Here is a 20,931-nt window from a genome sequence, read left to right as displayed (position 1 = left end):
CCCATCGAGTGCTGGACCAGCGGCTGGCCCGTGCACCCCGCCCTGCGCGCGCAGAGGCTTCGGGACCCCCAGGCCGAGGCGCGGGCCGCTACGAGAGGCGGGTAGGGTGGGCAGAGGGAAATTTGGAGGGCGCGGGCGCCCTGTGCGCGGAGCAAACGTGAGGCGGCCGGGGGCCGGGACGCCATGTCCATGGAGGACCCCTTCTTTGTGGTGAAAGGGTGAGTGTTGCCGAGGGCTCCACTGGAGGAGGCGGTGGCCGTGCTGCCTGCCCGCACCTCCCCGCCTCTCCTCGTTGCAGGGGGGATGGGAGGCAAGTAGAGGCTGGCGTGGGGACAGTGGGGACGGCTTAGCCTGGAGGGCCGTGATCAAGTGTCCAGAGACATCCCTTTCCCGTCCTACCTGGACTTTGAAACCCATGCCCCCAGTCAAGCCCCTGGGGAGGGGTCCCCTTTGGCCTGTGCGCTGCCCTACAACTTATTTGGACGGGAGGAGGGGTTCAGCAGTTCTGCAGGTGGGAAGGGAGCTTAGGCGTCCCAGACCAAACTGGGGCTCTAGTGGAGCGCGGGGCCCTGCTTCGAAGGGGGAAAAACAGCATCTGGGCAGGAAAAGGGAAATGGCCCTCCTGAGCTTTGTAGTTGGCGTGGACGGGGGTGAGCTCCTATTGTCCATTGAGTTCGGAGCGCTGGCCCCGCAGACGGGTGAGACCACAACATGCCCAGAGGCGTCTGAGCACGATAGCAGGCTTGGAGGCGGGGGCGCCTGGCTCCGGAAGACGACTCAATTCAGTGGGGGAGTTTTTACTGAGTACTGGGAGGGGAGGAAAGCAGCCGTTCAAACTCAGTGATGATGTTGGAAGGAAAACAAAATGAAATCAGCCAAACTAAACTTTCCTTAGCTTTCTGTTAGCACCGGGTTTTTCCCACAGTGCTAAAGGAAATGAGCGCTTGGTTTTTAACTCCCTGATTTCATCCAGGCTGTTTGACAGGTTTCCCCCATTTCTTCCTCTGCCTTTCAGACTAGAACAGCCTTAAACTTATTTATCCCTGTGAGCTGTCGTGACTCCATCTTTGATTGCTCAGTTGTTTGCAGATACCCAGAAACTTTAATGGCACTCTGTTATATAGGCTTTGTAGCCGTTAAACAAATTCAGGGAAGATGGATCCTGTTGTTACAACTTGTCAGCTTTTGTTTTAAATGTCAAACAAACGTTAAAAATTTGAGAACTGCAAAGTTCCTGAGAGATCAGTGCTAATCACCCTAAAGTACGGCTTTGCTTTCAACTAGTTCCTAGCTCCCTATTTCTATTTCTGTAGGGATAAAAGCTGACCAGTTACTTGAGGGTGTATGTGATTTTTTTTTTTAAGGTTCTTCTAAGAAAATTTAAGTGATATTCTAGGTGAAATACTTTATTATCCATGATACAGTAAGATACATTTAATATATTTTAACATTTCCCTAAAAAGTTTTGCCTTCACCTGACTTTAGATGGGAAAATCTGAGTTTAGATGATTAATAATACATGGATCTCTACCTGGAAAATGTTATTAGAAGAATTGATTTTTTTTTTAGGTGTTAATTTTTAAATGTGAAATCTGTGTGTTTTTCCTTTAAATGTTTTTAATTCTTAGGTTTCAAAGGTTATGTCTGGCAGTGGAGGCTGTAGATAATCAGAATTTTTTGTTTCATTTTTAAATGGAATTTGTGAAAATGCTAAATTGCTCTGCCATCTTGACTTTTTTCCCTGATAGTACGGTTTGCCAGGGCTTGCTCACTGATTAGATAGCACTGCTTTATTGAAACATTGGCCAGGAATCTTGTTTGACTTTTACATTGTTTGAGCACATATCTTTTAAGATATCAAAACCTTTTGCTTTGGAAAAGTAAAATTAGCTACATGAGTGTCTCCAGATAATGTGGTGAAATATATGGGGAGCCATGTACCTCTGTTTATTAAAAGTTTTGAAAATACACTCACTGCATGATGTGGAAAAATGAAAGAAGCCTAAATTGTGACCTTTAGCCTAGGAGCTGATAGTCTAATCTGAGAAACAAGTCACCCAATAATTAAGTAGAAATGACTGATGGAAATGATTAGTGCTGAAGTGAATCCAACAGATGATAAGTCCCCTAGTAGTTCAGAGAAAGGCATCCCATTAGGAAAGGTTACTATTGGAAAAGCTTTGGACATAGTAGCAGGTCTTGAATTGGGTTTTGAAGATGAGTATCACTTAGATGATTCAGTCCTGTGTGTCTTTTCTGGACTCATCAAGAAGAGTCTCTAATTGGTCTTCCTGCTTCCAGTCTCTTTCCTCTTGCGTCTGCCTTGGTTTTGTTGGACGAGTGTTCTCCAGAATGCAGTGTGAGCCACACATGCCATTTTACATTTCCTAGTCGACACAGGGAAAGTGAAAAACATGTAAAGTGAATTTTAATGTCATCGATAACCTGGTATAGTCAAAATATTTCAACATGTGATCATTATAAAGATTATTAACGAAGACTCTCACCCTTTTTGTACTGTCTTCAAATCTGGTATGTGTTTTACACTTACAGCACATCTCAATTTGGATGCTGAATTTTCATCAGAGACACTTGATCTGTTTTTAGAATTCATTAAACTTACAGTTGAAAAAGTAGATTCACATACCCAAATTGTTCCAAGTATATTTTTAAATTTTTTGGTAAGTGAATTGAGTGTCAGCTTTTAAATTTAAAGTAATTAAAATTTAAAACTTAGTCCCACAGTCACACTAGCATAGTTCGGCAGTCACATGTGGTGTCCATATTGGGCAGGACAGGTGTAGCTCTTCTAGAACCCAAGCAGGAGTTCCCTACTTAACATCATTTAGTGGCTGCCTGTTGCCTGGAGGAAAGTCTCAAGACTTCCTGGCCTTGTGATGCAGCCTTCCTTTACCCTTCTCTCACTGTGCCTGCCCAGAGCGCCAGGATCTCCAGACTCAGTACAGTGACTGTGACTGTGGGACTGGGTGCTCTGACCCCATATGCATGCATTCTGCCAGATGCGCGCACTCAGCTTGCAGGATTCAAAGTCAGCGTCTCCACTGCCTCCAGAAAGCGCTTCCTTGACACCTGTAACACATTATCGCACCTCTTCCTCTGGCTCTCTGTCATTATTACCGTGAGCTCTGAGGGTTGGAACTGTTTGTTTTTCCTGTGTTTCCAGCCCGCCACCTTGAATATATAGCATAAATGTTGAAGAAGTTCTCTTTGGTGGTTGTGGTTGGTAAGGAATGGTGGTTCGTGGATGAGAACACGACCAGCAAAGGCCCTCAGATGGGCATGGTGTGTTTAGAAATCAAGGAGGGCATCCCAGGGGGAGTAGGAAGTTTATTTGGAGAAGTAATAATAATAATAACTGACATTTAAAGGATGCAACACCTATGCCAGGTGTTGCAAGCTCAGTAAGCACTTTATAAGAATTACCACTTTGTAAGAAGAGTTCTGTGGTGTGGGTATTAGCCCCACTTAACAGATGAGAAACAGCTACCACAGGGGGGTTGAGTTACTTCCACAGGGTCACAAAGCTAATAGGTGGTAGACCCAGGATTCAACATTCAGCTGCCTAGTTCTCCTCATACTGTTAACACTTCACAGAACAGGTAGAATAAAATCAAGAAGAGCTCATCTTGAGGCCATTGGAAGTTTTCAAAGCAGGGAGTTCAGTTCAGTTGCTCATTTGTGTCCTACCCTTTGGGACCCCATGGACTGCAGCATGCCAGGCATCCCTGTCCATCATCAACTCCCGGAGCTTGCTCAAACTCATGTCCATCGAGTAGGTAATGCCATCCAACCATCTCATCCTCTGTCATCCCCTTCTCCTGCCTTCAGTCTTTCCCAGCATCAGGGCTTTTTCCAATGAGTCAGTTCTTTGCATCAGGTGGCCAAGGTATTGGAGTTTCAGCTTCAGCATCAGTCCTTCCAATGAATATTCAGGACTAATATCCTTTAGGATGGACTGATTTGATCTTGCTGCCTAAGGAACTCTCAAGAGTCTTCCCCAACACCACAGTTCAAAAGCATCAATTCTTTGGCACTTAGCTTTTTTGAAACTCAGTGAAACTATGAGCCATGCCGTGTAGGGCCACCCAAGACAGATGGGTCATGGTGGAGAGTTCTGACAAAATGTGGTCCACTGGAGAATGGAATGGCAAAACACTTCAGTATTCTTGCCTTGAGAATCCCATGAATAGTTATGAAAAGCAGGGAAATGACATGAAATTAGGGTCCTGAGAATATTGATTTGGTAGTAGTGTTGGGTGCATCAGTGTGAAGAAAGATTAAAAAGGAGACCAGTTAGAAAGCTATTTTAATTTAAATATTCAGTGATTGGTGTCTGAGTGTTTGAGGTTCACTTTGTGAGATTTTGATACTGTCGATGTCTTGTTCAGAGCAGAACACCAGAACATGGGGGAAAACCACCACAGTCGGGCAGCTGGGCTCTCTGGGCAGGTGGAGCTCTACTGGCCCATGTATTCACAGTGGTATTTTTGCTCCCAGAACGCTTAGCCCTACTGAGTAAACCGAGACCGGCCCTTCACTTGTAGTTTGAGTGGTTGACCCTCTTCAGGTGTGTTCTCACTGAGTAAGCTTGATTATTCCCATTGCATCAGGTGGTTCTGTACATGCCGCACCCTAGTCACTCTGACCCAACTCTCTCCCAAGTGTTCTGTGCATTTTACTAATTGTTTGACATCCCCCATGCTGTGGGATGGGTATCTTACCCCCAATTCTTTTTCATTTCCTTCCCCCTACCTAAAAATCCCTTCCTTCTCTTAGCCCTATTCACTTCTGACTCCACACTCTGTATCAGTCCTATGTCCACTTGGTCATCAGGTCCTCGTAGTGCATCCCCAGGATATCTCTGGAATTCTCTTCCTCTCTGGTTTTGGTTCCTCTGCCCTCATTCACGTCCTTGTCCTCTCCCACCTGGACTCTTACAAGTGTCCTCTTTAGCAAGCTTCATTGGCACTGCTGCCGGATGTGGCCTTGGAGACATGGTCAGGTCACAGCTCTATCCAGAATCCTTCATTCTAAAACACTTACCGAGTGTTCTCTTTTCGTTTACCAGGGGCGAAAGGTCCAGCAGTGGGCAAACGACATTCCTGTCCTTATGAAGCTTATGTTCTAGGGACAGGTGGTAAACAAGTGAACAAATATATGGTATATCAGGTGGTGGTAGATTCTGTAAGAAAAACAAAGCTAGGTGCAAAGGGAAAGGAAATGCGTGCTCTGGATGTTATTTTTCTTTTTATGTGACTTCCAGAGGCAGTGAGATTTGGTGAAGGAACTGAGCTGTGTAAATCAGGCTGATCTAAAGTTGGAATCTCACCTCTATCCATTATTTGATGTAACTTTTGGCATGTTAATTATCTTCTCTGAACTTGTTTCTTTAGGTACAAAATTGGCTTAACAATGCCTGCTTTATCAGTTATGAGGATTAAATGAGTTAAGGCACGTATGTTGTCTTGGCACAGTTTGGGGCATCCATCAAGTGCTCAGTAAACATTCTCTTTTAAATGTCTGTTGATGTGTCTCCTTCCAAACAGTCTGCCCTTTCTAAGACGAAAGACCATGTCTTACTGGTTTTTTGTTCTGTTTTTATTTTGGAGTAACATTTAAAGTAGCATATGCTCATTTTAGAAAACTTAGGAAATAAAAGTATTTTAAAAAAGGATTAAAGATTCATTGAAGGGACTTCCCTGGTGGTCCAGTGGCTAAGACTCTGAAGCTCCCAAGGCAGGGGGCCTGGGATCAATCCCTGGTCAGGGAACTGGATCCCACATGCTGCAACTAAGAGTTTGAACGCTGAAACTAAAGATCACGCGTGCCACGACGACGACCCGGTGCAGCCACATGCATAAATGTTAAAAAAAAAAAAAAGCATTGAAATGCCATCATCCAGAAATAGTTAAAATTTTGGTGTCTTTCTTATCTGTTTCTGTTAATAGTTTTATGTAATACTACCCATCAGTTTTTGATCTCTTATCATATATCAGTCACTGTGCTGAGAACCTGCCAGGGGTTGTCGTTTTAATCCTTATGAACTAGGTACTAGTACTATTATTATTATTTTACAAATGAACAAAATTAGTTAAAAAAAACTTCCAAGTTCATAAGCTTGTAATTGGAAAGGCCAGGATTTATATAAATTGGTATTATTATTATTAATCATGAAGAAATTGGGATCATACTGTCTTGAAATCATTTCATCTGTATATCTTTATATCCTTAGCATGTAGCATGCCTTTGGTGGGGAGGCTTTTTAATGACTGCCTTTGTATTTTGTCATATAAATGTAATATAATTTATCACCTGGGATGACATTTATGATGTTTCTAAATTTCTCATTATTACAATTATTGTAATGAAAAGCCCTGCTTTTCATAGGTCTTCATTGCTGTTTCTGATTATTTCCAGAGCCTTTATTCCTCTAGCAGAATTGCTAATTCAGTGGGCGAGCACATTTTCAAAGCTTCTGATACATGTTACCAAATTGCCTTCCAGGATACACTCCTCTCTACTCTACTCTGCACTCCACCCCCCCAAAGTTTGATGGACCCATTTCCCTTGATCCCTTGCCAGTACTGAGATTCTCATTTGAAGAAACCTTGACTAATTTGCTAGGTGAAACATACCATATTTGAATCATGTTTTTTTCATCATTGTCTTCAGTAAGGTCCTACATAGTGTTTGTTGAATGAATGATCCCATTTTGAGTTTCAGGATCTGTAGTTTTTACCCCTCTTTTGTTTGCAGCTTGTAATCAAAATAAGCCATTAAGAAAGTGAGTGGTGGAATATGAGAGTATTTTGTACCAAGTGAGCCTCTCCTGTAGGGAAAAGGCATAAATATTGTGTTCCTTTAATATTTTGCTGGTTTGGAGGCTTTGTGTGCCTAAAGGAGGATAGTTTTATTTCTATGTTCTTGGCTATGGATCCTGTTGAAATAATGGTGTAAGTAAGCAGATGAGCAAAACAATATGTTTTACATTGTATTATTCTCTCTCTCTTGTCTCTGTGTAGAACCTTTTATGAGCTCCTTGAAGGCAAGCATTGTGCACTTTATTCACAATGTTGAGAAAAGTTATCCTTATTTATGAGTACTATTATCCAATAAAATGGAATGTCAAGTCTCATTTTCTACTTTTTGAAAATCCATCAGATGTTTCAGATGTTTCTTTCTTTTTCTTTTTTTTGCCTTGCTGCATAGTTTGTGGGATTTTAGTTCCCCAACCAGGACTGGAACCCACACCCTTGGCAGTGAGAGTGTGGAGGCCTAGGCAACTCCCCAATCAGATGTTTCATTGTAAAAATCACTTTGCAGACATTTGTTACACATTTATTGAATTCCTGATACTCTGGCTCCTGGTTTGAAGAACACTGTGCAGCTGTGTGAAGCAGTTTAGGTGATAGACGATAGGGATTGCATGTAAGATTTTGGAATAGAGCTGAGATGCTGTGGAGACAGAAAAGACTCCCCGGGGAATGTTGGTCAGGGACACTTGCATGAAGCAAGTAGGGCCTTAATCTGAGCCATGAAGGAAGTGTCTGCTTTTCATTTGCAGAGGTATAAGGACTCTTCCAGATGGGGAAGCGGTGAGCGAAAGTCCAGAGCCAGAAATGAGGAAAGGGAGGATGAGAAGAAGAGCTGCCAACTGAAACAGATTTTGTTTCAGTGAGAAATCAGGTTGGAAATTAAAGTTGGCTCCTTTGTGGGGAGGAGGAGGCATGGAATACCCAGTTGAGGAGTTTAAATTTAATGTTTGCTTTTGTAAATTCTTAATGAGGAGGCGGTTTTAACAGTTGTTACCATGCCACTTGCCTGTGGTCAGACAACTTCTGAGGGCTCAAACCCAGGTCTTTTGATTCACTAAGAAAATAGATTTGTCAGGAGGCTTTGATGGGGTTGAAAAGTCTTGTTACTGGAAGGCGCCTCGTGCTCTGGGTCAGAAGAACTTGAGGTCTGAAACCAAGAAGTCTGAGCCCCTGTTCTCTTATTTGTTTAATGAATGCAGACTTGTTATTGTGAAAGTTCCTTCTAGATCTAAAATCCAGTGACGCAGCTTAAGTAGAGGTTGTGCAAGGTGAGAAGTAAGAGGAAGAGTCAAAGATGATGCTTGTCTAGACTAGTTTCAAATCTTGGAGACTAGTGTCACTAAGAACTAGAATGAGGAAGTTAGAGAAGGAAGCAGTTGTTGTTGTTTTCTGCTTTATTTTGTTGTTTGAATACTTGCTTTTTTGTAGGAAGAATATGATTAGTTTGGTTTTAGGCAAATGGAATGATCCTGGAGACAGCTAAAATATAGGATTTAGTCCTGGGTGACTGGTTAGGGTTGGGACGGCAGTTGGGGAGTCATCAACCTCAAGGGAGCGTTTGAATCTACTAGTGTTGTTGAGCACCTAGAAACTGTAAACGTACTGCTGAGAAATACTGGGACCAGGTGGAAGAAGAGGAAAGAGAAAATTAGTAGAAGCTAAAATAGCACAATATCACAAAAACAAGGAAGTGAGAGTTCGAAGAAAATAGGCTGCGGTGTCAAGTACACTGAAAATGAGGGCGAGTTCAAGTCACCCGTGACCGGGACCTGCAGTGTCCCTGGGGCAGTAGTACTGTCCCGGGGAGCTGTGGAAGCAGGGCAGGTTGAGGTCAGAATTGTCTAGAACTGTAGGTAACGAAAGGCTTTTTTTTTTTTTTTCCGCCTCTAGGAGAATTATTGCAAAAGATATTATCACAGTGAAGTTGAATTTGGAAATGGCAGTAAGGGCAAGTGTCGCAGGTGTGTGTGTTTCCCCTTACAAAAGGCTTGAGTGTGCAAGTCAGGCGGTGAAAAGAGCGCCTCCTCACCTAGCCTGAGGGGTTGGTGGTGGGACAGGCCGATGGGGCCCAGGGTGGGAGAATGATGCAGAGGCTCGCACAGCCTAGGGTTTTCAGTTTCATCGGTAGAGTGGAAACCGTCTCCCTCAGCAGCCTCTCGGTGCGTTGGTGAACCAGGGACCCCGGTTTCGTACATACAGGATGACGAACACCATGGGTGCTGCTCCAGACACACGTGTTACAGCCTGTGTGTTTTTCCGAAGGTGGCCGTCCAATATCTATCCTGTCCCATTTGCTTTTCTTAAATTGTGAAGCTGGCTTTCTTCTATCAAGCTGGGATCTTCGTTGCTTTTCTTTGAACCCAGGCAGACCTATGTAACTGCCTTGACTGACAGAATGAGGCAGAAATGACACTGCTTGACTCCTGAGGATTAAGTCACAAAAGACACCCAGTTCAGCTTCCAGTCACATCTTTGTGACCTGGGACGCAAGTCCAGCTCTACCGCAGCCCCTCTGCTTGAGCGCTCATGCGGCGAGACTACGCAGGCGCAGAGATGCTACTGAGGAGCGCCTCCTGCCCCGGCCCCCTGCCCAGGGAGTCTTTCAGCTGAGGCCCCAGACAGTGTGCAGCAGGGACAAGCCATCCCTTCTGTGTTTGGCACAAATTCCTGACCCAAAGAATCCGTGCACGTTTATGATCCAGCAATCCCACTGCTGGGCATACACACTGAGGAAACCAGAATTGAAAGAGACACATGTACCCCAGTGTTCATCGCAGCACTGTTTATAATAGCCAGGACATGGAAGCAACCTAGATGTCCATCAGCAGATGAATGGGTAAGAAAGCTATGGTACATATACACAATGGAGTGTTACTCAGTCATTAAAAAGAATACATTTGAATCAGTTCTAATGAGGTGGATGAAACTGGAGCCTATTCTACAAAGTGAAGTAAGCCAGAAAGAAAAACACCAATACAGTATACTAACGCATATATATGGAATTTAGAAAGATGGTAATAATAACCCTGTATATGAGACAGCAAAAGAGACACTGATGTATAGAACAGTCTTTTAGACTCTGTGGGAGAGGGAGAGGGTGGGATTATTTGGGAGAATGGCATTGTAACATGTATAATATTATATATGAAACAAGTCGCCAGTCCAGGTTCGATGCATGATACTGGATGCTTGGGGCTGGTGCACTGGGACGACCCAGAGGGATGGTATGGGGAGGGAGGAGGGAGGAGGTTTCAGGATGGGGAACACATGTATACTTGTGGTGGATTCATTTTGATATATGGCAAAACCAATACAATATTATAAAGTTAAAAAATAAAAAAATAAAAAAAAGAATCCATGTACATAAGAAATGGTCATTTGTTGCCCCTGATTTTGGGGGTCATTGTTATACAACCAGAGTAACTGAAACAGATGCCACTTCAGAGCCTATCAGCATGGTCAAAGAAGAAAGGAGAAATCAAAAGGCTGGTGGAGGCTGCACCTATGATTATCCTGCAGTTTGTTGGCCCAACTGAATGACAGGTTCAGGGAAACTGAAGCTCCCTAATGGCTGAAACACTTCTTCCTTCCATCTTACCAACAAATTTGGTGAGATCCAGCTAAGAAATGATTTTATGGACATCTGAATGTATTGCCTGAAACCCAAACAAAGGGTTGGCTGGGATGGTGAACTTTTCTCCATGGTGGAACAGACTGGGATGTTGTATTGTCGTTCAATCGCTCAGTTATGTCTGACTCTTTGTGACCCCATGGATTGCAGCACACCAGGCTTCCTTGTCTTTCATCATTTCCTGGAGCTTGCTCAAACTCATGTCCATTGAGTCAGTGATGCCATCCCACCATCTCATCCTCTGTCGTCCCCTTCTGCCTTCAGTCTTTTCCAGCATCAGGGTCTTTTCTAATGAATCAGTTTTTCACATCAGGTGGCCAAAGTATTGGAGCTTCAGCTTCATCATCAGTCCTTCCAATGAATATCCAGGATTGGTTTCCTTTAGGATTGACTGATTTGATCTCCTTGCAGTCCAAGAGACTCAAAGAGTTTTATCCAACACCACAATTGAAAAGCATCAATTCTTTGGCAGAATGTTGTGTGGTAGGGGCTTAACCAGCAGTGACTAGAGGTTAGTGCTCGCTAGCTTCAAACAAACAGGGGAACTTCCCTGGTGGTCCAGTAGTTAAGACTCCTCACTTCCAATACAGGGGACAAGGGTTCAATCCCTGGTCAGGGAACTAAGATAAGCACATGCCTCATGGTGTGGCCAAAAAGAAAAGGAAAAAAAAAAAAAAAACAACCCACGGAAGAACTGGGTTGGTTTCATCCTGCCAATCTCAACTCTTTTTAAGGAATGGAAGAATCCAGTTTTGAAAGCTTGGATTACTTTATTTTTGCTTGAAAGATACATTCTTCAAAGACGCAGGCTGTGTTTTCGTTTTTGACATTTGCTTACTGGAAAGAAGCTCTGTGTTACAAGTGGTCGCATGGGCCCTGGTATGACTCTCAGTGAAGAACCTTCATTCTCTTGGTCATAGAAGTTGTTATCCGTGAGGATGTGATGGGGCTCATCATTTTGATGGGCCGTTTGGTGGACAGCAAGGGGAAAAGCCTCTTCCCTGGTATTTCCACGCTGTGACTCTTGTTATCCATGAAATGTGTGAGTCGAGACTGACTTCGAAGCATCTGCAGCAGATGTGGGAGATAGCCATCTCTCTCCTTCAAGGGGCTGAAAAATATCTCCTGGTAAGGAGCTAACCCTGTAATGCCTAGGGAAGCAATTAGCAAGATTTTTGTTGAAATGGTGTCAGACATGATACCCAAAGCTGTCCATGAGCAGATTATTACTTATCAAGAAGATAGTTAAGCTGAAGTGAAGGGAGTGAAGTCGCTCAGTCCTGTGCGACCCCATGGACTCTAGCCTACCAGGCTCCTCCGTCCATGGGATTTTCCAGGCAAGAGTACTGGAGTGGGTTGCTGAAGATCTCCAGGGGATCTTCCTGACCCACAGATTGAACCCGGGTCTCCCGCATTGTGGGCAGACGCTTTATGGTCTGAGCCACCAGGGAAGCCTCTGTACCAAGAAGCTAAGCCGAAGAACTCCAGAAATTCAAGGTGTACATGGCCCCTCGTAGAAAGTTCTGAGTATCAGACTTTAATCATTCCCATTATGCACTTGGAAGAAAAACCTGAAAATAGCTAAAGCAGACTCTACAGGAAAAAGAGGCAATATCGTGTGATTCCTACCTTTCCAGAGACCGCAGATGAAAGTGGATCACCGTTGACTAAGGAGTCGGCAGCCTCAGAGCTCCCTGCAGGGTGCAGCATGCTCACAGGGGCTCAATGTGTGGTGGGCGCTAACCATGAGCAGAGGGTGGCGCACCTACATGTGTGGGAATGCACACAAGTTCATGCAGAAACAACCCCTGTACCTTTCCTGGAAAAGTAGGTGAAGAAAGCTCCACCAGCTCTTCTCTACTGAGACCCTCCCAAATACCAAACAGCTGGCCTGGTTGTATACTCCTGTGTCCTGTTCATCGGTTTACTTGGAATGACAGGTGATTCTAAACATGTAGTCCCAGGTATTTACAAATGGTTCTGAGCTGAGTGGGTTGTGTCACTAGTTAGTGTCTTGTACTTCTTACGTGTGTCTTCAAACTGTTCAGGAATCCCAAGTTCTTTTGGATATTCTGGGTACCATTAATATTTGGTTTAAAAACAGGTTTTGTCTGTGACACACATTTTCTCTCCATGCTTTCTTTTTCAGGCTAATACTAAGCTGAAATGATATTAAAAGAAGAAAAATTGGGAGGTGTTATAAACTTTGAGGGACCCTGTTATAGATGCTATTAAGATGGGATTCCTTGACATACTACAGGTTCTCTGGCTTTTCAGATCAGAACCACTGCTGACCATTCCCACCTTTGTGATCCCTTAAAACACATCTCAGAAAAGTAAAATAAGACTACTTTGACTTTCTTATGTCTGTGCTACGACTCGACTAAAAATGAACGAGATTGAGAGTGATATGAGCCAGGTCACTGGCCGGGCATGTGGGGTGTTGAATGTTATCCTGGGATCGCTTAGTAGCATTTTTCTAATTCCTGCCATTTCTTTCATTTCTTTTTTAGGACATGCTCAAGTTCTTGCATGCTTTAGGACTCTTTGATTTCACTCTGTGTTGCTAGAATTGAATCCACCCACCTGCTCCTCCTTCCTCTCAAGTCTGAGTCGTCAGCGTCTTTAAAGTTGTGGTGATGAAAGTATGGCCCTTGGCTCCCAGTGTGGGGGCCACCTCAAGATCCTTTCATAGCAGAGCCCCTCAGCTTCAGATGCTTTTGCTACTCAGATGTTATTTACTTTTTTCATCATGTTAACATTTAAACTGATGGTGCAAAGGCAGTGGCAGGTTAAACCGCTCGTGTCTTTCCCTAAATCAAGGCAGCGGCACCAAAACCATTCCTCCCTCATGGTGAAAAAAAGAATCACATTCCCTTCAGATTGTTCTTCGTGAAACAGTAAAAGAAATATTAATTTTATCTAATCTTGATTCCCAATAACACTTTTCCTTTTCTAAAAAAAAAAAATAGTTGGTCTGTCTCTCTCTCTTTTTTTTCGCTGTTGTATGCACCCTGTGGGATCTTAGTTCCCTAACTAGGAATCAAACCTGGGCCCCCGGTGGAAGTGCAGAGTCCTAACCACTGGACTGCCTAGGAAGTCCCAACTTTTCCTCACTTTTTAAAAGTTATGATTAGCCAATAATAAAACTGACTCTTTTTAGTGTATACTTCTGTGAAATTTGACAAATGCATGTAGTCAGTAACCACCACTCCACAAGTAAGTTGTAGGACAGATCCATCACCCCTAGAAGTTTCTCTCTGTCCCCCTCCCGCCATGTCCAGCACCTGGCAACTACTGATGTGTTTTCTGTCCCTATAGTTCTGCCTCCTCCGTAATGTTACAGAAATGGAAGCATACATTGTGTGGCCATCTAACTTCTTACACTTTGCATGATACGTTTTGGGATTTGTCTTTATTGTTGCACGTAGGCATGGTTTGTTCCTTTTTATTGCTGAGTACTATTCCATTGTGAAGGTGTACCAGAGCCGTCCATTCCTTGGTTGAAGGACATTTAGCTTGTTTTCAGTTTTTGGCTATTATGACTAAAACCACTGTAAGAATTTGCAGGTTGTTGTGTGAATGTGTGTGTTTTTGTGTCGTCTTGAAGTGGCGTTGTTGGGTCATATGGTAAATGTACGTTTTGTATGTTTAATTTTAAGAAACGACTACACTGTTTTCCAAAATGGCTGTACAAGTTTGTGTTGCTGCCAGCAATCCATGAGAGTTCCAGTTACTCCACCACCTGGTCAGCACTTGGCATTGTCGGTTGGTTGTGTGAGGCCATTCCAAGTTTGTAGTGGTATCTCATTATGGATTTACTTTGCATTTTTCTAATGACTAATGGGATTGGGCATTATTTCATGTGCTTACTTGTCACTTGTATGTTATCTCTAGTGAAGTGACTGTGCAGATCTTTTGGCCTCCCCTTTTTTTTTTTTAAGAAATCAGCTCCGTTTTCTTTTTTAAAGATTTGTTTGTTTATTTTGGAATGTGCTGGGTCTTCATTTTTTTAATTGGGTTTGTTAAAGTTTTGAGAGTTTAATATATATATATATATGTATATTGTAGATACAAGTTATTTAATCAGAAGTGTAACTCACAGTTGTTTTCTCCCAACCTCAGTACACACTTTAATATTCTTTGTGACAGCATGAGAGAGTGCATGGGGCACTTTTGCTGTATTGTAAGATGACTGACTCCAGCGAAGGCACTTCCGTGATGCAGTTACAAGCTGAAATAGCTCGCTTTTTCCTCCACAGAATCGCATTTTTTTCTTCAAAAAATGACTTGCAGACTGGTTATTGAGACTTGCATATGCTCACAAGGATCAAAATTATCCATTAAAAACCTTGAGATTTTCTCAAAAATGAATGAGGTGAACCTGTCACTTCTTGGAAAACAACTGACAATATTTTTACGGATGATGAAATTAGAGCCTTTTTTAAAAAAAGAATTTGGGAAGCTTGATTCAACTTGTATCATGTTACAGATTCCAAGTAGTTAAAGTTTTTGTAGCGGGATTGGTGGTGATACTAGTGTATGATTTTGGATGTTGTGTAATGAAATGAGTCAGCATTTGGAAGATGTTTGATGCTTGGTAAAATACTTTGCAAATGAGCAGTACATGATGGGTGAAAGAGGCATTCACTGTAGAAGATGGAGCAGTGAGTTGCAGTGTATGAGGTGTTCACAGGGTCTTTGGTGCAGTTTCAGCTTCATATTGCCGCTAAGCTTTAAGAAACTGCCACTTGTCGAGTTTTCTTAGAGCGACAAAAAAGAATATCCACAATTATCTGAAAAGACTGTTAAAGTACTCCTCGCTTTTCCAACTATATATCTGTATGAGGCTGGATTTCTGTCATATGCTTCAACCAAAACGTATGTAAACAGTCAGTGTAAAAGCAGTTGTAAGAATATACCTGTCCTGCTGTTAAACCAGATATTTGCAAAATGTGCAAAATGTGAATCAAAGATTTGCAAAGATGTGAATCAGTGCCAGTCTTCTCACTAAATATTTTTGTTTTAGAAATTTTTTGTAAAACATTAACATACAGTAATTTCATTGTAATGTTTTATTAATTGGTAAATATTTAAAAATATGTTTGAATTTCTAATATGGTAAGTGACAACAGATAAAGAGCCCACATCAAAATAAGTTCTTTGGGGGTCTTCAGTAATTTTGAAAAGTGCAGAAGAGCCCTGAGACTGAAAAAGTTTATGGATTAGTGCTTAAGAGTTTAATTCCAGCATCCTAGTTGTCTGGTGGTGGTAGAGAATGTGGTATGCTCCAGCCTGAGACTTCTAGTTTTCAAAAAGCGGATTCATTTCAATATTTGGCAAAACTAATACAATATTGTAAAGTTTAAAAATAAAATAAAAAAAAATAAAGTGATTAACTTAAATCATTAAAAAAAAAAAACAAAAAGCAATTCAGAATTCAGATTTCCTTTACAGAACTGGTAATTTTTATGTCCTTTAGAATGAGATATATCGTCTTAGATAACTTTTTAACTCTGCCTTCTATTATCAGAGAAGGTATTCAACACAATTCAACACAAACTTCCCTTCACCAAGTACTTCATATTATGGGAAAATGTATGCCCTTTTCTTTACCAGATCAGCCAGAAACCTCAATAAAGAGTAAAAATAGTAGATTTGCATCTCAGTTACTTAGTCCTTCCTCTTTCTGTCTCAGATAGAGTTTCTCTTTAGCACTGAAAGCATAGGGCTGATGTGAGAGGAGCAATGAGGGGACTTGCTGAACCCATGAAAAGGACTTGCTGAACATAGTAGACTGTTCCTGGTAGATTGATTGTGGGCCACAGAGCTCAGTGATTTATTCAGCTGGATCCAGTGTCTATAATTCTGTATTTAACATTCAGCTTTTTAGCTCTCATCAGTATTCACAGTCCAAGATATTATAAGGTACCTTTTTTCATTTTGTTAGTGCTGTCTCCTCTGACACCTGAAATGTCAGAGGGAATAGGATGCGTGCAGCTCCCTGTTTTAAAGCCATAGGCAACAAGCACACTGATTGAACACCCAGAAGAGTCGGTTAAGAAATCATGGAAGGATCATAACAGATATCTTAGTTTAGGAGCATGAAGGTTATAATCTTTGTACACAAGAGACCATGATTATAAAATGACTCCTTTTTGGCTTTTATACATGGTAGTGTTAGATTATAACATTTAATGGTAGATATTGGCCCAATGGTGGGGAGAAAGGTTTTTAAGACCTTGTGGCTGTTATCTATAATCTAAAAGAAAATAGACCGTAGTACTTAATGGCCTAGTCTCACCCCCTGAACTTGAAGCACACTAATCTTCTGTGCAGAGTAGAAAGTACAATAGAGATATATAAAGCTAATACTGTTGGGGAATCTTCTAATGAGATTTTGAATTTTAAAATGTCTCAGGTTGAAATACTTACCTTCTAAAAGATGAGCTGTGTAACAGTAACTCTTCTATCTATCCTTTTTTACCCCCCTTTCCCAGCAGTCTTCCTAAGGAAAAGAAAGTTGTTTTAGAATCTTCATCTGAATATAAATTACTTTGCACCAACTAGCAGCATGTGTGAATGTTAATGGTCCTTTAGTTAATTTGTATTATAGCTTCTTAGGTTACTTTTACGTATGGTCTGTTAGAAAAATTAAATTTTGTCCTTTACAAAATTTAAAGGACACCCTGGTGGCTCAGATGGTAAGGAACCCACCTGCCAATGCAGGAGACACAGGAGACGCGGGTTTGATCCCTGAGTTGGGAAGATCCCCTGGAGAAAGAAATGGCAACCCACTCCAGTATTTTTGCCTGGAAAATCCCACCGACAGAGCAACCTGGGGTTGCAAAGGATGAAACGACTGAGCGGCTAGCAGTTTGACTTTACGAACAAACTTGATGTTATAGCTGCTTAAGTTGTGGCTGTTTTATTTTGAAATCAACTGAAAACATAATACTCAGACTATTATTTTAAAATTTTGAATTTTGATATTTGTCCATGAAGAGCCTTCTGTAATAACAGAGAAACACTTTGGGGAATGGTGGTTCATTGCTGAGGGTGGGGTCTGATTGTAATGGTTAACATAAGTCTTGTGTTAACTTGTTCATAGTAAGCGTTGTCTCATTTCTCTCCTTTCCCTTCACCTGGTTACAGAGAGGTTCAGAAAGCAGTCAACACTGCACAGGGATTGTTTCAGAGATGGACAGAGCTCCTCCAGGACCCATCCACAGCCACGAGGGAAGAAATCGACTGGACCACCAACGAGCTGAGGAACAACCTCCGGAGCATAGAGTGGGACCTAGAGGACCTCGACGAAACCATCAATATCCTTTTCTGAGGCATCTGTGCCATGTGAGGCAGACAGGCAAATGGACAGGTTTTCATTCAGATGTCTCAAATACATAGATTAGATATTTCCTTTTATCATTGATTGATGTTGCTCTTATTTGTACCATGGCACACTTAAAATCATTGCCCAGGAGGCTAAGGTAGAGTAATCAAATTCTGCTTCAGTGCATGACAGATTCTGCAACATAGAGGCCGCGTAGCGCAGTGGCTTTGAGCTTGGACCCTGTAGTCAGACTGGGTGTTCAAGTCCTGCCTCTGCCAGTTGCTAACTGTGACTCTGGGCACTTTGCTTTTCAGTAGAACCTTAGGTAACAGTTGTACCTAGCTCATACGATTGTTGAAAGTTTATCAGGTAAAGAGCTTAGGATAGTGCCTGACCCAGTGAACTTTCTTTTTTGTTGTTGTTCAGTCATGCAGCCTGTGGGATCTTAGTTCCCCAACTAGGGATCAGACTGTGCCCCCTGCATGCCTGCTTTGGAAGCTCAAAGTCCTAACTACTGGACTTTCGTGAAGTCCCCACAGAGAGCTTCTGTGAGTGTTAGCTGTCATTATTTTGAGGAGGTGTATACAGACCAATATCGTACATTGTAATTAGAGATCAAAAGAAAATCTTTCCCCAGACTTTCCTGTTCAGTGCCAGTGAGCGTTAGAGAAGCATCTTGTCCCATGAAACTGCACTTATTAAAGCAGATCTATGTGCCAAGTCATGCTATTGATGTTAAGTAAGTTCGCTGATATGATGGATGAACCAGGGAACTGTAAAAGTTGGATTACATGGCCGTTTTTTCAACTGGAAATATTCAGTCATAACTTTAGATCGAAGATATGCCATTTGCATGTTCTGAGGCCTGTTTTGTTTTTTGAGTGTAACAAAACATAAAGGAAACCAGATTTTGTCCGGATCAGTCTATAGTCAGCACACAGGTTCATATAGAGTTGACTTGTGGAGTGGATAATTTCTTTTCATCAAAATGACCCTGGGGTACCTTTTAAATTATTAAAAGACAGATATGTTCTCTAAAACTAGTGGAAGAGAAATATGTGAAGGGGTGGGAGCAAAAGCACCCTTACAGGGAGATATGTCCTACCTCGAGATAGGAGGGAAGAGAAAAAGATTGGGGGAGATAGAGAAATTGTGAGATAAAGAGAACAAAGGTTTTAATAGATATCGTCATTCAGCAAATAGTCACTGAGTGTGCTATGTGCTGGACATCTTGCTAGTTCCTGAGATTGGATTGATAAGCAAAAGTGTACCGACCCTTGTAGAACTTATGGTGGGGGTAGAAGGGGGCTTGGAGGAGGGAGAACAGACATTAGTCAAATATTATTACAAACGCATCCTTGCGGACGATAAGAAATGAGTACAGAGAGCCATGGAGTGACCCAGGGTCAGGGTGAAAAGAGCAGGGAAGCCTCGGAGAAGAAGCCTCGATTTCTAGATTAAGAAGCAGAGTTAGCATCTTGACAGAAGTGGGATGGTTGGGAATGGCAAATGAAAACGGCTTGCAATCGCTGTCCTGGGAAAGATGATCTGGAGTCAAAACAGTGGTAGGCACGTGGAAGAGCCTAGCTCAGCTGTGGCCGGACACCTGTGGGTTTGTAGTGAACCCAGGCAGGTCACCTCTGCCTTGGGGCACAAGGAACCCTGTCTAGCTGTGGGCAGAGAAAGTTTAAGGATGATCAGTGTAAGTTGACTGTGTTCAGAAATTGGGCCAGATTTTATTGCTTGCTTGTGAGAGATCTGCGGTTTAACACTGATGTTGGCTGTTAGGTTTTGGCTGATGAAATTGCTTTACCTTGACTTTTTGACCCACGCATAGTTGAAGCAAATCCTAGGAAATTCAACCTTGATGCAACCGAATTGAGTATAAGAAAAGCCTTCATCACAAGTACTCGGCAGGTTGTCAGGGTAAGGAGTGAAATCTTATTGTGTTACTTGTGCAAGAAAAAGCCAGACTGCTCCAAACTCTTTCCCTTAATGTAAACTACTAGGTCAGCTATAAAACTCCTCCTTACGTGAGTTAAATGACAGTTTCCACATATAATTTCTCTGATAGAAAAAAATCTATTGTTAATATCATCAGGCTTATTTCTCAGAGCAAAAATGAGGGGGTAGACTGCTGGCTTTGGGAAGGTTATTGTGTCCTTCCTGTCCATCTGTCTCACTCGTCCAGACCAGTTGTCTTTTTTCCTCTTTATTTCTTAGTATGCTGTGTTCCTAGACAAAAAGAAGAACTATGGTAGAAACCATTTGGTTTCCTGATTGATTGGTAATCACTTTGCATTGTGAAGAGTGCTCTTACTGGGTTTGGATGGCGGCCTCTTCTACCATCTGAATTGCTTCTGGAACTCTTGCAACCCAGTTACTGACATTTCCATATACAACTGCTTGACAGCCTTTCGGGAGTTATCCAGAGCAAGCAAGCAATCATCAGCCTATAAGAAATCAATCCAAGGGAAAAAAATCTTTAGTCTCAGATTATTTTGATATTAACCTATTGTTAAAAAGACCTAAGAGAAAATAGCATGTAAGTGAAATACCATTAAGATATGTTTGTATTTTGAAACTATATGGCTAAGCCAGTTGATTAGCATAACTAGATGTAAGAGAACCAGCTGTCTTTAACATATGTACTAGAAAGCAGCTTCCTTGAATAAAAAGACTTGGGATCATACCAGTGCTAACATATGGCTTTTTAAGAGTCATCTTAGGCAGGAACCTTGCTATGTGTTTGCCAAAGACTCCGTGTCATGTGATTTCCTTTTGAAATTATTTCAAATGGTAGGTTATCACTGAGCTTTAAACGATTCTTATTCCTTGTTTTACTCATTAGTTGCCTTTCTGTATGCATATACCTAAAAATTGTTTAGAAATAAACCCATGTTTATGGGGTGGTAACCTATTTAGATCTAGGAGCCCCATCTATGGGTTTCTCTGGTGGCTCAGTTATAAAGAATCTGCCTACCAACACAGGAGACTCAGGAAATGTGGATTTGATCCCTGGGTTGAGAAGATCCTCTGGAGGAGGAAATGACAACCTGCTCATGTATTCTTGCCTGGAAAATCCCATGGACAGAGCAACCTGGGGGCTACAGTCCATGTGGGGTGGCAGA

At 42.1% G+C, this 20,931-nt stretch overlaps 1 protein-coding gene across 1 annotated transcript in view; it reads left to right on the top strand.

Annotated features, from left to right (window-relative positions):
- STX6 (syntaxin 6) overlaps nt 1-20,931 on the top strand; it is a 50,573-nt gene continuing 29,642 nt past the window's right edge. Inside the window, exons 1-3 of the mRNA XM_061383390.1 lie at nt 1-218; nt 17,623-17,792; nt 19,632-19,726. Coding sequence (XP_061239374.1) covers nt 184-218; nt 17,623-17,792; nt 19,632-19,726 — 300 coding nt within the window. The 5' untranslated portion in view covers nt 1-183. The remainder of the gene's footprint in view (nt 219-17,622; nt 17,793-19,631; nt 19,727-20,931) is intronic.

The sequence above is a fragment of the Bos javanicus genome, chromosome 16, assembly GCF_032452875.1.
Source record: "Bos javanicus breed banteng chromosome 16, ARS-OSU_banteng_1.0, whole genome shotgun sequence".
NCBI classification, from domain to species: Eukaryota; Metazoa; Chordata; class Mammalia; order Artiodactyla; family Bovidae; genus Bos; species Bos javanicus.
Note: the sequence above shows the minus strand (reverse complement) of the source record. Positions and strands in the feature narration are given on the sequence as shown.